Genomic DNA, 16,880 nt, shown 5'->3' on the forward strand with positions numbered 1-16,880 from the left:
TTGTAGCGAGGAGGGGGGGGGGGGTGAAAAAAGTAAAGGGATTAAGAATTACAAATTGCCATTTATTAAAATAGTCACGGGGATATAAAGTATAGCATTGGAAATACAATCGGTAATATTGTAATAACTATATATAGTGTCAGAAATGTCTAATCATTATGTGCACACCTGAAACTAATATTATATGTCAATTTTAATCAAAAAATTTTCAGGTTTTTAAAAATCAAACACAAATTAACATTACAAAAAGAATTAAAATGGTTCCTGATTGTACCAAAATTGACATAATATACCCTATAATATATAACGTACATTATATATTTATATATGTATTTTACATGTTAACACATTACTAAAATACATATTAATATTTATATTTTTATATATATTGAGAAAATAAATAATTATATCAATGTAGTTAAGAACCAAGATTTCCAGTATTGGAGAAGTGAGATAAATATAAAATCAAAAAGGTAAAACCCTATAATTATAAATTGGAGTTGTCAATATGTACTTTTGAGGTATTTTCTCATCTCCTTTTTAAAATAAAAAGTATTTGTTAAATCATTCTCCTGAAAGGCCTAGAAAAATGACCAACCCAATAGTGATGAGCACCCCTAACACCCATATTGTGGTCTCCAAATACCATTTTTGATTAAAGGAATCAAGGGTCCCGGGAGAAATGGTCTAGAACAGAAAATGAACAATATCCTGCCAAAACAGAAAGCAAAGGAGACAGAAACAACTACAGGGATTTTATCAGATGGACTCAGTAATCCATGTGAGCTTCCCACTGCCACATGGCACAATTTGAGCACCAATAAGCATAACTGTGACACATTTTATGATAATAATCCATGATTTCATAATGATAAACACATACCTACCACTCATTAGTCATTTCTGAAAAATGCTGAGAAACTATGTCACTAAATTAGCGACTAAAGGGAAAGAATCATTTAACCTACCTTCCCTGTTTGACCAAAGAATAGAGAAAGCTCTCTCCCTTTATATTCCAGCGAAGAAATAAATGGGAATGACAGAATGAGAATGTCATCATTTTTCAAAGCCCTAATGAAATATGAGATTTTGGCAGTGATCATTAGTGGACATTAACATCAGGAAAGAGAAAAACAACCAAACACCATATGGCTCCTGACTGAAATACATATGGACATATAAAAGTATTCTTACGTGTCACTCCCCCTACCCCCCAAACACATGCACACAACCAATAGGACCTAAATCTAAACCAGCCTCTACATTTTTATTACCAATTTACACAAAATACAGGAGAGAGAAAAGCATGTTGAATGACTTTATGGAAATGATCAGCAAAGTTTTGAATAAGGCTAACTCTACTGGACTAACAACTCAGTTTATCCAAAAAATATGTTAAAAAAGAAAGCCAGAGAGGCAAAGAGGTAATTTGAGATTAAGTAAAAGATATTTTTGAGACAAATCAACCGAATGCACTGGTTAGATCTTATTGGATCCTTGCAGAAACAACTGTGTTAAAAAAAGAAACTACAATAAATAGATTTGATCGCTGTCTCAATGTTCAATGATACTAAAAAATTATTATAAATTTTACATATGAAATATAGTGTTTATGTTTATAGAAAAAGTTCTTTTTCATAGAAATACTGAAATTTTTTAAGGATTATGATAAAACGCCTGAGATTAACTTCAACATAATCTAATGCAGGTAGAGGGAAGTGTCAGGTTATCCTACATAAATGAGTTGATGGCTACTGAGCTAGGTAATGAGTACATCGGAGTCTGTTATGCTAAACTGTTCCATTTGGGGGAGTGCTTGAAATTATCTGTCACAAAAAAAGTTTTTAAAATTTTATCTCCAGCTATGAACTCTCTTCAGAGTTCCAGTGTGACCACAGATGACATGTCCACTTTAGTCTTACAAACTCAGCCACATTCAAAACCAACTCTCTACCTCTGTCTACTTCCCTGCCCGCTTTATCTCTGTTAAAAGACACCATCATTCTAGCAGTGAGTCCTCTCTCATCTTCCACATGTCATCAGGTATATCAATTTCTGTGTGGACTGTAACTTACTCCCTCCCTTCCTTTCCTTTCCTTATCACCGCAATGCTAGTTCAGCTCTCACTACCTCTCTCCTAGTGCTTCCTAACTCAAATCCGACCTATATTATCACCCCTCCAGTCTTTATTCCCAAAATATCCCTATAAGCACCTTATTCTTGAAACAAATTTAATACCCTTCCCACCCCCCATTTATTTATCACTGGAGATGTCTATTGGACTTTATCTATAGTTTAATTGATAACTTCTTCCTATTATGTTTCCATAACATAAGCAGAGTACATTAACTTACTGAAATCTAATTGATTATACAGAAGCATAAAGCAGCCTCTTAAATTTGTTCTTTAGATTAGAATCACTTCAATTCTCATGTCATGACTCCACCCTATTGATTATTTATGCTGCTTTGGTTTCGAATTTTCTGGATTGAGCATTCATATATACTACTGGAGTTCACCTGATGAAGTATACTTGGTGTGTGATATGACTAACAACATATATCTAATATAAATATCACCTATGAAGCAAAATGACATGGCAATCCAGGCGCAGGCGACAAAAAGAAAATCAGTAGTATTTAAAAAGGAACTTTCAGAGGAGTTAAATATTTGACACTGTAGCACACATAAATGATGAAGTTGCCATTCCTTAAAGCTGGTTTCACAATTAGAAAGTTTATTTCCTGCACCAAACTCTGTTTTGGCCTTTGATGAAAGTTCACATTAGGGAGCTGTGGATACTTTTAAAACAAAAAAGAGGTATTTTAGTAGTGGCCATGTTCATTTAAAGTGAACCCTAAATTCTTACAGTTTCTCCAAGGGGAAAAAAAGCTGAAAATGAAATGAAAAATACAGAAACTTAGCTGTGTTATTACTGAAGAGTCATCTTTGAACTCTTTAAAACATTACTTTTTTAGATTTTTACATTTTATATTAATAATCATTTTGCCATTATCAGACCTTCTCTCCCAAATTAAAGGAATTGCCTAGAAAAACCATCAAAGAATCATGACCCAAAAGAATTATACACTATACTTAGCACATACTGTAGAATTAATCATAGCTCACATCCACTGGAGCACTAGAGTTCATCAAATAGAAACGTGACATTTAGATTTAAGGAGCTAACAGAAATGTTCTACATGTGGGTTTTGAAATAGGGGAAAAAGCACCATTGGATCTCTAAATGCAACACCTTGGACAATGCTACCAAATGGGGCTCTTGAAGAAGTACCATGTAGAAAAGACCTTCTTAAAATGTAGAAACCACACTGATCTAAGACATGGAATTTTTCATATGTACCATTACAGAGTTTATCATTAAAATAGAAAATAATGAAAAGGAGGGGAGGGGGGAGCCTGACATAAATCTAATTGTCAATACAGAGTAAAATTAAAAAGAAACAAAATAATGTCAAATATAGAATAATGGTTTTCTCTGAGGGGCTAGAGAAGGTCTGAGTGTAATTAGGGCTTCTGTATTGGCAGTATTTTATTCCTTAAGATGAATTATTCATTATTTTTTATATATCTATATACCTTTATGATATAACATAACCTCACAGATATAAAAGTTCTGTTTGACGTTTTATTTTCGAGTCCTCCAGCATTTTAGGCTGCCTCATTAAGAGGAGGCAAAAGATTCAAGACTTAACACACTTACCTGATTAGACTTTTCTACTGTACTGCTGGGAACCTCAGTAGTATCTTTCACAAAAAAATTGTCTATTATGTGTCTCTCGGCACATTCTTGGCTGCAAACTGGACATCGAATGACCCCAACTGGAAAAGACAAAATTGCATTCTGTTTTTTTTTTTGTTTTTTGTTTTTTTTTAAGTAAAATTAACACATTATTTTCAGATGTAAGACAATGATTTGATGTCTGTACACACAGCAAAATAATCACCACAATAAGTTAACATCCATCACCATACATAGTGACAATTTTTTCCTCGTGAGAACTTTCAAGATCCACTCTCTGAACTACTTTCAAATATGCAATACAGTATTATTAACTATAGTCACCATGCTATACACATTACATTCCCATGGCTTATTCATTTTATAACTGGAAATTTGTACCTTTTTGACTCTCTTCACCCATTTCATTCATCCCCTCACCCCCTCCTCAGGCAAACACCAATCTACATCCATGAGCTTGCATTTTAAGTTTTAATACAAATATGTCATGCACTAAACCAACATATCTCATCCAAACTGTGAATAGGTTCTTTTAAAATGTTCATTCTCTTCAAATTCATGCCTGCTGTTATTTAATACAAAGCAATTTAGTTTATATACATATATGGAGTATAAATATATGTGTGTATACATATCCCACACCTAGTACAGTAAATGAATAAATCCTCATAATTTTAAATGAGCTGCTCCTCCAAATAAACACCCCCGTGGGCCATCATTTTTATAGTTTCACTTCTCCGGCAGTGGTTTTCAAATAGGGACGTGCAGAACCATGTGGGACATTTCTAAAAGAACAGAGAGCTCTAGTTCTCTCTGGACCTATAGAATCAGCATTTCCAAAAGTGGAGCGCAGATATACTTAGACATATTTGTTTCATCTAAAGTCTACATGGGAGATTAAGAAACACTATTCTGTTTCTCTTTAATAAGTGCAAATAATGTTCCTTTGGGGATGTTACTATTACTTAAAAAAATAAATCATTTTTCACAGTGCTTGGTAAAGCAAATGATTATAAATAAGTTAAAATTTAAATTTTTAATTAAATTTTAAAAAAGTCTAATATAAACTTGATGCTGTAATTGTAGCAAGGAGACTGTAATAAGGTTCCCAGATATATTTTTATAAAATGAAATGCATAAGAATGAATACAAAAAAATCCAAAGGTCAATTTCACTTATATATCCAAGCAATAAACAAATTTTTTAATTAAAAAATCCATTTTTACAATAGAAACTAAAATTTTCTCCATGTGGCGAAAAATGTGAAACTATCTTTAGAAAGTTAAAAAAAAATCTAAGTAATGAAAAAACCATGTTCATGACAGTAAAGACGGCAAGTCTCCCCAAACATATCTACAGATTCAGTGCAGGTTTAATAATAACCCAAACAGGAATTTCAATAGAATTTTGACAAGCCAGAAGACGCGTCTACCAAATAAGACTATAAAGCTATAGTAATTAAGATAGTGTGATATCCATGTAAGGATAAACAAAAGAACAAAAGATACACACCAGAAATAGGCTCGCATATATGGACATTTTACATATGATAGATGTGGCAGTAGACATTAGTAGAAAAAAAAAGATGAACTTTAATGATGCTACAGTTCTCTAAAACGGGAGGGGAGTGAAATTAGAGCCCTATTTTACTCAATTCAAAAAATAATTATTTTGGAAAAATTAAGAATTTTTAAACTTTCACAAAGAATATCTGTGTACCCTATGAGCAGGTATACATTTCTTAAGCAAACAAAAAGAACGTAAGGGAAAGATTAATGAATTCAACTTCACTGAAGAACGACAGCTAGTCAAAAGATTACTATGAAGAAAGTGATTAATAATTAAAATCCGTAAATATGTGACAATGCACTTCACAGAAGAAAAAGATTGCATAAACACATTTTCTCTTATTTCTCCAGATAACTACAGCTAAAAACTAGACATCCAATATAAAATCAGCACAAGAAAACTGTAAAAGGTAGAGAGAAGGCAGCAGAATGGCTAGAGACCTCAGGACCCAAGGGATCTAGGTTTTCTTTTAGCCTTATATATTCCTAAGTGGATGTTCATGAAGCCACTATCCCACAAACACTAACAAGTATAAACAAACAAACAAACGAGCCCACAAAAGCCTGCTCTTTCTATCCAAAGGACCAGGAAAAGGGCAGTCTAGCAAGACAACACTTCTAGGTAGTGACTACTCTACTTCAGCCAAACACCACAGAAAACGTACTCCCTTTCCCACCAGCAAAGGCCCAGTGGGAAGCCTAGACTTCCACCTGGGCTAAGCAGAAACCAGGTGCCCTTACTACCTTCTGCTGGGTATATGAGAGAAGACTAGTGGGGAGCAGGGGCTTTGATCCTCACTGGGTGGTAATGAGGCCCCCTGCAGTGTCACTGGAGACCATGTGAGGAATGAAATCAGTTAGCAGTAAATATGTTTAGGCATTACATCACAGAATCCAGAGATGTTAAGTATAGGCTTTAATTAAATGTTTCAATTGTTTTGGTTGTCATATAACTTATAGTCAAAGATTAAGAAAGTACGTCAGTCATGTCCTAGAGGCCTGACTGTAAAGCAAGCCCAGGAAAAGTGTTAAGTGTACTTTGCTTGAGATAATAGAGAAATTTAACTAGTTAAGTAAGAAGCAACAATAGTTTAAATAACAAAGGTCACAAGATGTTTAGTTTCTGCCTTTTGCTTTATAGATATCACTGACACGCAATCACGAGATGCTTTTGCAAATCCTAATTAGAGCACCTGACCACAGTTAAGAAGGCTCCAGCAAGATGACATCAGGAATTGGAGAAAACCACAGAAGCTTGTACAAGAACTAACCAATCAGCTGCACCAAAGACCCCTAACCCTCAATCTTTGCCTTTAAAAATCTGTGATTAAAAGTTATCGAGGAATTTGGGTTTTAAGCGATAGCTTCATGTTCTCCCTGCTTCATGCCCTGCAAATAAACAGCTCCATTTCTTCACTGCAAGGCTCGATGTTCAGTGTTTGGCTCTGCTGCACACTGGGCTGATGGACCTTCACTGGTTGCGGTATCAGGAGCCTGAACTTGCAACCTCCAGCACAATAATGAAACACTCCTTCACTTCTATGTTGTGCTGGCATCAGAGGAGGCCTATTGGACAGTCAGCACTTTCATCGCTGCCTACCAGTAACCTCCCTCCCGCTATGTCCCCATCCCTTATTAGAGATGTTGTCTGCAAAAATCTTCTCCCATTCAGCTGTGTTCATGAAGAACACATGGAAAGCAATAAATAGGCACCCGTGTCTCTACCAGCCAGGGAGGTATCAACGGAGGCTTAGTGGGATACTGCCATCCACCAGTAAGAAGGAGGCTCTTCCCCACCCAGGAGTCAAGACAGGCAGCAGAAGGAGTATAGACTTCAATTTGTACTTCAACGAAGGCAGTAAATAATAAAAAAGCAGAAATCAACCCATGGAATTAAAAACCGAAAAGTCAATAAAACAAAAAGCTGGTTATTTGAAAAGGTCAATAAAATTAACAAGCCCCCAGCAAGACTGACAAAGGAGAAGACACAACTTAGAAACATTAAGATATGAAAAAAAGGACTATCACTACAATCATAAAAAAGATAATAGGAGAATACTAAGAAAACAACTCATATAAATGTGACAGTTAAGTGAAATGAGCCAATTATTCAAAAAGCACAAAGTACTATGACTTATCCAATATGAAATAATATGAATAGCCCTATAAGTACATTGAAGTTAGCTCTAAACAAAATGAAATACTTAAGTGTAAACTTAAAACATGTACAGGAACTGGAAACTACAAAATGCTGATAAGAGAAATCAAAGTTCTAAATAAGTGAAGAGACATAGAGTGTTAAGAGATAAACAGTGTAGTAAAGACGTCAGTTCTCCTTAATACAACCTACAGGTTTAACACAATTCTTAATATAATCCTAGCAACATTTTTTTGTAAATTTAGAGAATATTATTTTAAGCTTTACATAGAAAGGCAAAGGAACAATAGCTAAATCAGTACTGAAAAGAATGAAGTAGAGAAATCGCTTTATCCAATTTTAAGACTTATTATATAGCTACTGTAATCAGAAATGTGTGTTATTGACCAAGGGATTCACACACAGATGAAACAGAATAAGACCTGAAACAGACCCACACAATAGGGACCCCTGATTTTTGACCAGATGTACAAACATCTTTAAGCTGACAAGTACAAAATGCTGATGAGAGATATGCTGCATTCATGGACTGGAAGACACATTGCAGTAAAGATGTCAATTCTCCCCAAATTGATCTATAATGTATTTCTATCAAAATCCTATACAAGATTTTTTATAGATACAGACAAGATTATTCAGAGTTATGAAAAAGGAGGGTAATAGAAGAGCTAAAGCAATTTTGAAAAGGAAAAATAAGTGAGAAGAATCATTATCCAATTTTTTAAAAAATTAAATTAGGACAATGGTTAATAAAATCATATAGGTTTTAAGTGTACAATAATACATCATCTGTATATTGCATTATGTTCACCACCCAAAGTCAAATCTCCTTCCATCACCATATATTTGACCCCCTTTACCTTTATCTACCTCTTCTCTCCCCTCTTTTCCTTTGGTAACCACTAAACTGTTGTCTGTGTCTATGTATGTTTGTCTGTCTTGTTTGTTGCCTTCGGTTTCCTATCTCACGAGTGAAATCATATGGTTCTCAACTATTTGACTTATTTCACTTAGCATGATAATCACAAGATTCAACCATGTTATTGCAAATGACAGTATTTCATATTTTCTAATGGCTGAGTAGTATTCCATTGTATACATGTACCACATTTTTATCTAATCATTTATCAAAGGACACTTAGGTTGCTTCCATGTCTTGGCCACTGTGAAGAATGCTGCAATGAACATCAGTGTACATACATTTGTATGGATATTTTCAAATTTGGGGGGTAAATACCCAGAAGAGGAATTGCTGGGTCTATTCTTAATTTTTTGAGGAACCTCCATACTGTTTTCCATAGTGGCTGTACCAATTTATAGTCTCACCAGCAGTGCAGAAGGGTTCCTTTTTCCCCACAGCCTCTCCAACACTTGCTTTATTTGTCTTGTTGAATAACAGCCATTCCAACAGGTGTGAGGTGGTATCTCACTGTGGTTCTGATTTGCATTTCCCTAATAGCTAGTGTAGTTGAACATCTTTTCACACATCTGTTGGCCATTTGTATGTCTTCTTGGAAAAAGCGTCTGTTCAAATTCTCTGCCCATTTTTTTTTTAACTGGATTGTTTGGTTTTTGTTGTTGAATTGTATGAATTCTTTATATATCTTGGATATTATAGCCCCTTATCAGAGATGTTGTTTGCAAATATCTTCTCCCATTCAGCTGGTACCACTTTGTTTTGTTGACCATTTCCTTTGCAGCACAGAAGCATTTTAGTTTGATATCGTCCCATTTACTTTTGCTTTTACCTCCCTTGCCCTGGACATCAAATTCATAAAATTCTCTCTAAAACCAAGGTCTATGAGCTTAGTACCTATGTTTTCTTCCATGAAATTTACTGTTTCAGGTCTTATATTTAGGTTTTAGATCCATTTTTAGTTAATTTCGGTATAATGGTGACACACAACAATTTAGTTTCAAAAATTATTTGCCTATATATATGTGAGTTTATTTCTGGGCTCTCAGTTCTGTTCCATTGGTCTGTGTGTCTGTTTTTCTGCCAATATTGTGGCTTTTTAAATTACTGTCGCTTTATTGTTTGATCTGAAGTGAGGCACTGTGCTACCTTGGCCTTTTTCTTTTTTTCTTAGGATTGCTTTGGCTGTTTGGGGTATTTTGTGATTCAATACAAATCTGATGATTTTTTGTTCTATTTCTTTAAAAAGTGCTGTTGGGATTTTGTTGGGGATTGCATTAAATTTGTATATGCTTTGGGTAATATGGCCATTTTAACTATGCTGATTCATCCAATCCATGAACATGGAATATCTTTCCATTTCTTTGTGTCATCAATTTATTTTAATAATGTCTTATAGTTTTCAGTATGTAGGTCCTTCACATCCTTTTTACCCATAAAGTAGTGGGGAAATGTAATTTCTATTTGACAAATCTGAGCACATTTGTAGTTCCTCTGCACAAATTAGTAGAGATCAGCAACTAGAATATCCTAGCAGAAAATGAAGTGATTAAAATCTGATTAACTAAAGAAAAATAATTCCCTGAGAAATGTGGAGTTTTTACTTTAGCACACACTTGTGCATAATGGCCATAGTTGTTGCCTATTTTTTAATTAGGTTTAAAACTTTTTAAATAGTGCGTAACTTCCTTTAAGTCTGTTTTCAAATGTTACCTTTGATGACACCTGCATTCCCACCCACTTCCCTGTACAACTGATCTTCCTTATCCTGATCTAATTATTTTCTTCCTGGCACTTTTCATCCTTCTATTTCATTTATGTATGTTTATTGTTTATTATCTGACTATCCCAAGTAGAATATAAACTCCAGCAGGGCAGAGATTTTTATCTGTTTAGTTCACCAATATTCCAAAACACTTAAAAATGTACCTGGCACATAGTAGTGCTTGATAAATATTTGGTAAACAAATGAATAAACTCCCTTAGTAATATGCATGCCCATGATGGACAATTCCTTCAGGGAGAAATTCTTATACTTCATATCAGGAGACATGTTCAAGAATGCTCATAGCAGCACTTTACATAAAAGTCCACAACTGGAAACAACCCAAATGTTCATCGACAATACAAACAAAATAATGTGGTATATTCAAATAATAGAGTACTATACAGCAATAGAATCAATGCACTCAAACTACAGACATCAACATGACTGAATCCCCAAAACTACTGAGTGAAGAAAGTAAATCACAGAAGACTACATATTATACTCTATCATAAAGTTCAGAAAGTCAAATCCAAAAAAAAACATTAGATAGGAAAGCATACATAGCTGATAAACTATATTTAAAAAAGACAAATTCTGGATAGTGGCTATACCTAGGCAGGAGGAAAGTAGCAGTAGCTCCTCTCCAAATACTAACTTCACCAACCTATCTTTCCTGAGCCAAACTGCTTTCAAGCCTAAGAGCACATGGAGACAAAGGTACAAATGAGATCTCAGGCTCAAAGTTCTTCTGGCTTCTGTCAGAGCTCTCTTCTAGAGTTAGAAGAGAGCATGAGGACTAGTAACCCCCACAACAACACAGCTCTGGTGCATTAAGTATTATCCTCATTTCACAGATCAGGAAACATGACCATGGGCAGGCCATGGTGCTCAAACTACTAAGAGGCAAATCTAGTATTTGAATCCTGCCTAATGACACATTTCATGTATATTTTCCACGCAATGTATTTAAATAAAAAAGATACAGCACAGACTTTAAAGCCAAAGAGATCTAGATTATTCCTCTTTACTGACTGCTCTATAACCCCTAAATCTTTTTGAGCCTCTATTTCCTCTTCTGTGAAACAGAAGTACATGATAATCATGATGATAATGGTTACCATATTGAGAACTATGTTCCTGTTATTCTGCTAAGTATTTCATGCCCATTAGAACAAATATGATGCATGGCTGTTATAAGGATTCTATGAATAAGTGTATATAAAGAGCCTAATGATGCCAGGTTAGACCTGGTAAACTTGTGCATTAAAGCCTGTGCCCTCAATTAAAATCAGTAACAGCTGACTCCTTCTGAAAGGGCCAGCATGACCTCGCCTACCTGATTCCCTCAGAGCATGATCTATTTAGGCTACAAATAAATTCTGAGTCAAAGATGTTCCTCTACCTAACAAGGAACAATGTAACTAAATGTTGGTGAATCTCAAATTTGCATCTCTACCCACAATTCATTTCCAAGCTGAAGATGTACTTCATTTAGTACAAGAAAAACCAAGCACTGCATATTATAAACAATACCTGAATGCCTGTATGAAGAAAGTGATCCTTTGATACACTATCATGGGGAAGTATGGGATTACTATAGAAACATAATTCCACTTTCATTTTTGAAAAGGGAAAATACAAAATCCAAAAGGCAAGCATAGTCAACATTAATTAAGGAGAAATGGTAAAGCAAATGGACCAGTATCAATGCTATAAATTGCTTCTCTTTGCTGATACCAAAAGGTAAGGATACAGAATATGTGCTTTGAACAAATTAAACAAGGGAATCACCTATTTACTAATCGAACTGTAACAAGTAACACATCAGTATTATATTTTTTGGAATTTTAAAGTTAAAAGACAAAAAAAAATAATAAAGTCAAAAGACTGAAATTATATGATCATTATCCACCTAAGTATAATTTTCCATGTTTGCTAAATAATGAAACATGTTTAGATAATTATAAGGTCAAAAAATATGACTAATATAAGATTAATGATAGATCACCATTATACACTTAAAACATGACCAGACTTAAAATAAATTTACTAAGATCTGGTTTTATTCTTTTTTTCTACAAATGTTACAGATTCTTAGGTTTGAAATGTGAATATGATTTGCTATATCACCTTTTGATGAAGTTTTAGTTTCTAAACCTAAGCATAGTGTGGGGCTTATACTTTGATATTAAGTACCAGGAATGGTTTGGAACTCTTTGCCCATCTCCACAAAAGCAATGTATGTGGATTCAAAGCCTCTTATTACACACTGTGGATCACGGTTACAAGCGAGTTATATGACAGAACCATGAGATGGATCACCACCAGTCAGACAACTATATTTCAACATCCAGGGGAGAAAAAGGAAAGGATCTACGTAATACAGAAGAGTGCTCTGCCCATGGTCCTGTCAATATCATTGATGGCTTGCTACTTAAACATATGTACGTGTGTATAGAACAAAAGACCCAATTAAATGCTATCTGCAAGAAATTCCATTTAAATACACACAGCTTTAAAAAAGAATGGAAATAGATACAGTCAAACAATAAGCGTATGACACATGGAGGACTTTACAATCAATATTAGACTACAGAACAAGAACTATTACAAGACATAAAACGAGGACAGTATAAATGATAAAGGGGTCAATTCCTCGTGAAGACATATTAATCCTAAAATGCACATGCACCAAATCAACGGAGCTTCAGAACATATTATGTAAAACTCGAAACAACTGAAAAAAGAAACATACAAATCCACATGATAGTTGGAGATTTCAACTCTTCTCTCACCAATCAATAGAGCAGTAAACAGAAAATAAGTAATGATATAAAAAATGAAAAAATAGCAGAATGTCTATTCTTTAAGTGTGAATGGAATATTCACCAAGATATAACATATGTTGGGCAATAAAACAAGTATAAAATAAAAAAACTAGAAACAGAAAATATGTTTTATGATCATAATGAGATTAACTCAGAATCAGTGACAGACAGAAGTGGAAAATCCCCAAATATTTGGAAATAATTTAGAAATTAACAAAAATGTGTTAATGAAGAAAAGTCTAAAAATCGATGTTTAAGCTGCCACCTCAAGAACTTAGGAAAAAAAGAGCAAATTAATCCCAGAAAGTAAAACAAAAAGCAGAAAGCAATGAAAAAAAAAAAGAATATGGGAATAACAGGGGGAAAAATATCAATGACACCACAGTTCAGGCTGGGGGGAGAGTAAAAATTAATAAACCTCTGGTGAGATTGCAAATTGGTACAGCTGCTATGAAAAACAGTATGGAGGTTTCTCAAAAAATTAAAAAGGGATAAACCTTTTGACCCAGCAACTGCACTTCTGGGTATTTATCAAAAGAAAACCAAAACAATAATTCAAAAAGATCTATGCACTCCAATATTAATGGCAGCACCATATACAATAGCCAAGATATGGAAGAAACCTAAATGCCCAACAACATAAGACTGGATAAAGAAATTATGGCTCATATATACAATGGAATATTACTCAGCCATTAAAAAAAAATGAAATCCTACCATTTGCAACAATATGGATGGACCTAGAGGTTATTATGCTGAGTGAAATAAATTAGACAGAGAAATATAAATACTATATGATTTCACTTATATGTGGAATAAAAAGAACAAACTAATCAAAAACAGACTCACAAATATAGTGGACAATTTGGTGACGGACAGAAGGGAGGGGAGGCTGGAGAACTGGGAGAATGGGGTGAAGGGTTAAAGAAGTACAAATTAGTAGCTGATAGTTGACAGCATTAATATGATGGCTAGGTGGAGGGCCAGGGGAAGGAGGGAGCAACTGGAGGATCGTTTTATGAACTATATAGATGTCTAAACAATGTACTGCATATTTGACTATATTTTAAACAAGTTTTTTTTAAAAGGTAAGAAATGGACTAAATCCAATTTTTAAGGAAATAAAACATGAAATGAAAAAATTAATAAACCTCTAGCCAGACTGATGAAGAAAAAAAATGGCCAAAATCAGAAAGAGGCCTTTTCTACGGATTCCATCAAAATCTGCAGATACTTTAAAAAGTAATATTGGAAATATTAAGATCAATTTGACTAAATGTGTTGCTTTGTTGAAAGACGAATTATCAAAATCTTCTCAAGAAGAAACAGAAAACCTGAATGGCACGGTATCAATGACGGAAATTGAATTTGTACCTAAAAACCTTCCCACAAAATCTAGACATATAGGGATTCACTTCTTTACATGTAAAGATGATGCTATCAACTCTAGACAAGTCATAGAAAATAGAGAAGGAGAAAACACTTTAGATCTCATTTTATATGGCCAGCATTACCCAGATACCAAAATCAGATGTGGTCATTACAAGGAAAAAAAGTACAGGCCAGTATCTCTCATGAACAAAGATTAACAAAAATCATTAACAAAATACCAGATAATCAAATGCAGAAATACATAAAAAGGATAGCACATCATGATTAAGTAGGGTGTATTTCAGAAATGCAAGAATGGTTGAGCATTCAAAGTAATTCATTATATTAACAAAATAAAGGAGAAAAGCCATATTATCATCTTTGAAAATTTCAACACCCATGTAAGAAAAAAATCTTTCAACGACCTGGGAACAGAAAGAAACATCCTCAACCTGATAAAAACCACGTATGAAAAACCTACACCTAACATATTTAATGACGAAATACTGAATGCTTTCTCACGTGATTGGGAAGAAGGAATGCAAGATAGACAAATAAAATGCAAACAGGTTGGAAAAGAAGTAAAACTTTATATTCACAGGAACAATCATCTACGTACAAACTGTGAGGCATCCATACAAAAGCCACATAAATACCTAGGAATACTTTTAATATAATGTATGCAAGACTGTATTGTGAAAATAACAAAACAAAAATTAAAGACAACCCAAAAACAGACATTAAACATGTTCCTGGAATGGAACACTCGATATAGTTAAGATGTTCTTTTTCCCCAAACTAAGGTAAAAATTCAGTGCTATCTCAATTAAAATCTCAGCAGGCTTTTTGCAGAAACTGACAAATTGATCCTAAAATTTATATGAAAAGGACTAAGAATAGCAATTTGAAAACTAACAAATCTGGAAGACTTATGTGACATGATTTCAAGACTTACTGTAGTGCTACAGTAATCAAAACCAGGTCATATTCATATTAGAACAGAAATACAAACAATGTAACAGAACAGAGTCTAGAAATAGAAATATACACATAGAATATGTAACAAGTATTTAATCACTGTCTCAAAAGATGGTCTGAGATAAAATATAATAGGTAAGAATTCTGTAGAAGCTAAGCAATAAATCTTACAAATGTTCCATAACGAATTAATCACAAGTAGATTAAAAACAAACATTTAGATATATCACACTAAACCTGTAAAAAACAAAAAAAATCTTAAAATCAAAGAAAAAAAAGATGGATTATCATCAAACAAAAACACAAAAGACTGACAGCCTACTTCTCATCAGCAACAATGGAAATCAGAAGACAGTAGAAAGGCATCTTTCAAGTGACAAACAATAACTGTCTAGGAAGAACTCTAAATCCAACTGAAATATATTTAAATACATTTAAAGATGCATAGTTGAAAGATAAACTGTCACACTGGATAACAAAATCCAACAATATGCTGTTACATTGCCAAATGGATAGTTTTTTAGGTTCACTACTTTTTATTAAACCATGTTTCTGGCTTATCCTTTCAGTAACTATTTTCTTTTTCTTTCCCCAAAAGTTCTTTTTGCAAAAATATTCACATTTCCATATACCAAAAGTAGCAAACCATATACACAGTACTGTAGCTTGCTTTTGTTCACTTAACAGTATATATATCCTGGCAATCACTCATCAGTAAATTCTATTTTCAATTGTTGCTATTATAAATAATGACATAATGAACATCTCTGTTTACACATCACTTTATACTCATGGCGGGTATAGCCTTAAAATAGATTCCTACAAGTAGGTTTGTCGGTTAAAGGGTAAAAGAATCTGCAATTTTGTTAGAAAATGCCAAAGGTACCCTTATTAGAAACGTGTGGCAATACTTAGTTCCTCAAAGCCTCATAAATAGAGTATGTTAACAAACTTGGATTTTTGCCTGAGAGGTGAAAAATACTTATCTTGGTATAGTACTCATTTCTATACTTCTTATTGAGGTTTAACATATTTTCATGAGGGTTCTTTGCATCTGTATTAAGTATACTGTCAGTTTTTACCGTTTTTTTTTTTCTTAAGTAAAAACTGCAAAGTAATTTTAAGCTACACTCAGAACTTATTGTTAAGAATAATACTGGTAGTGTTATTATGAAGATAAGTTTTCTGCAAATAAAGGAAAACAATTTCAATTAGTGGTTAAACAGAAACATTGTGTTAATGCTATCAGGGCAAAAGTTTTCAGTAGACCAGAGAAAGAAAACTGATGTAAAATTAAAAAGTCAAGTAAATATCTTCAAGTGTAAAACTGACTTAGAAATATAAATATGCACAAATGAATTTCTAAAAATATATTTCCTAATTCTTTCCAGTCTCAAAAGGTTTAGAAGTAATCACATGCCAGAAAGATCCTCATTTTTTGGTTTCTAAATACCATTACCCCACAAAAGGAAAAAAAACTGTTGATTCCAAATCTGCGGCAAACTTGGGATGTGTAGTGAGACTGGGATA

The 16,880-nt window shown here is 33.7% G+C and overlaps 1 protein-coding gene across 1 annotated transcript in view; it reads right to left on the bottom strand.

Moving 5' to 3' along the window:
• TRIM24 (tripartite motif containing 24) overlaps window positions 1-16,880 on the bottom strand; it is a 113,507-nt gene that overhangs the window by 56,390 nt on the left and 40,237 nt on the right. Inside the window, exon 4 of the mRNA XM_025045850.1 lies at window positions 3,725-3,865. Within this exon, the coding sequence (XP_024901618.1) occupies window positions 3,725-3,865 (141 nt within the window). The remainder of the gene's footprint in view (window positions 1-3,724; window positions 3,866-16,880) is intronic.

The sequence above is a fragment of the Pteropus alecto genome, unplaced genomic scaffold, assembly GCF_000325575.1.
Source record: "Pteropus alecto unplaced genomic scaffold, ASM32557v1 scaffold22, whole genome shotgun sequence".
Classification (NCBI taxonomy): domain Eukaryota; kingdom Metazoa; phylum Chordata; class Mammalia; order Chiroptera; family Pteropodidae; genus Pteropus; species Pteropus alecto.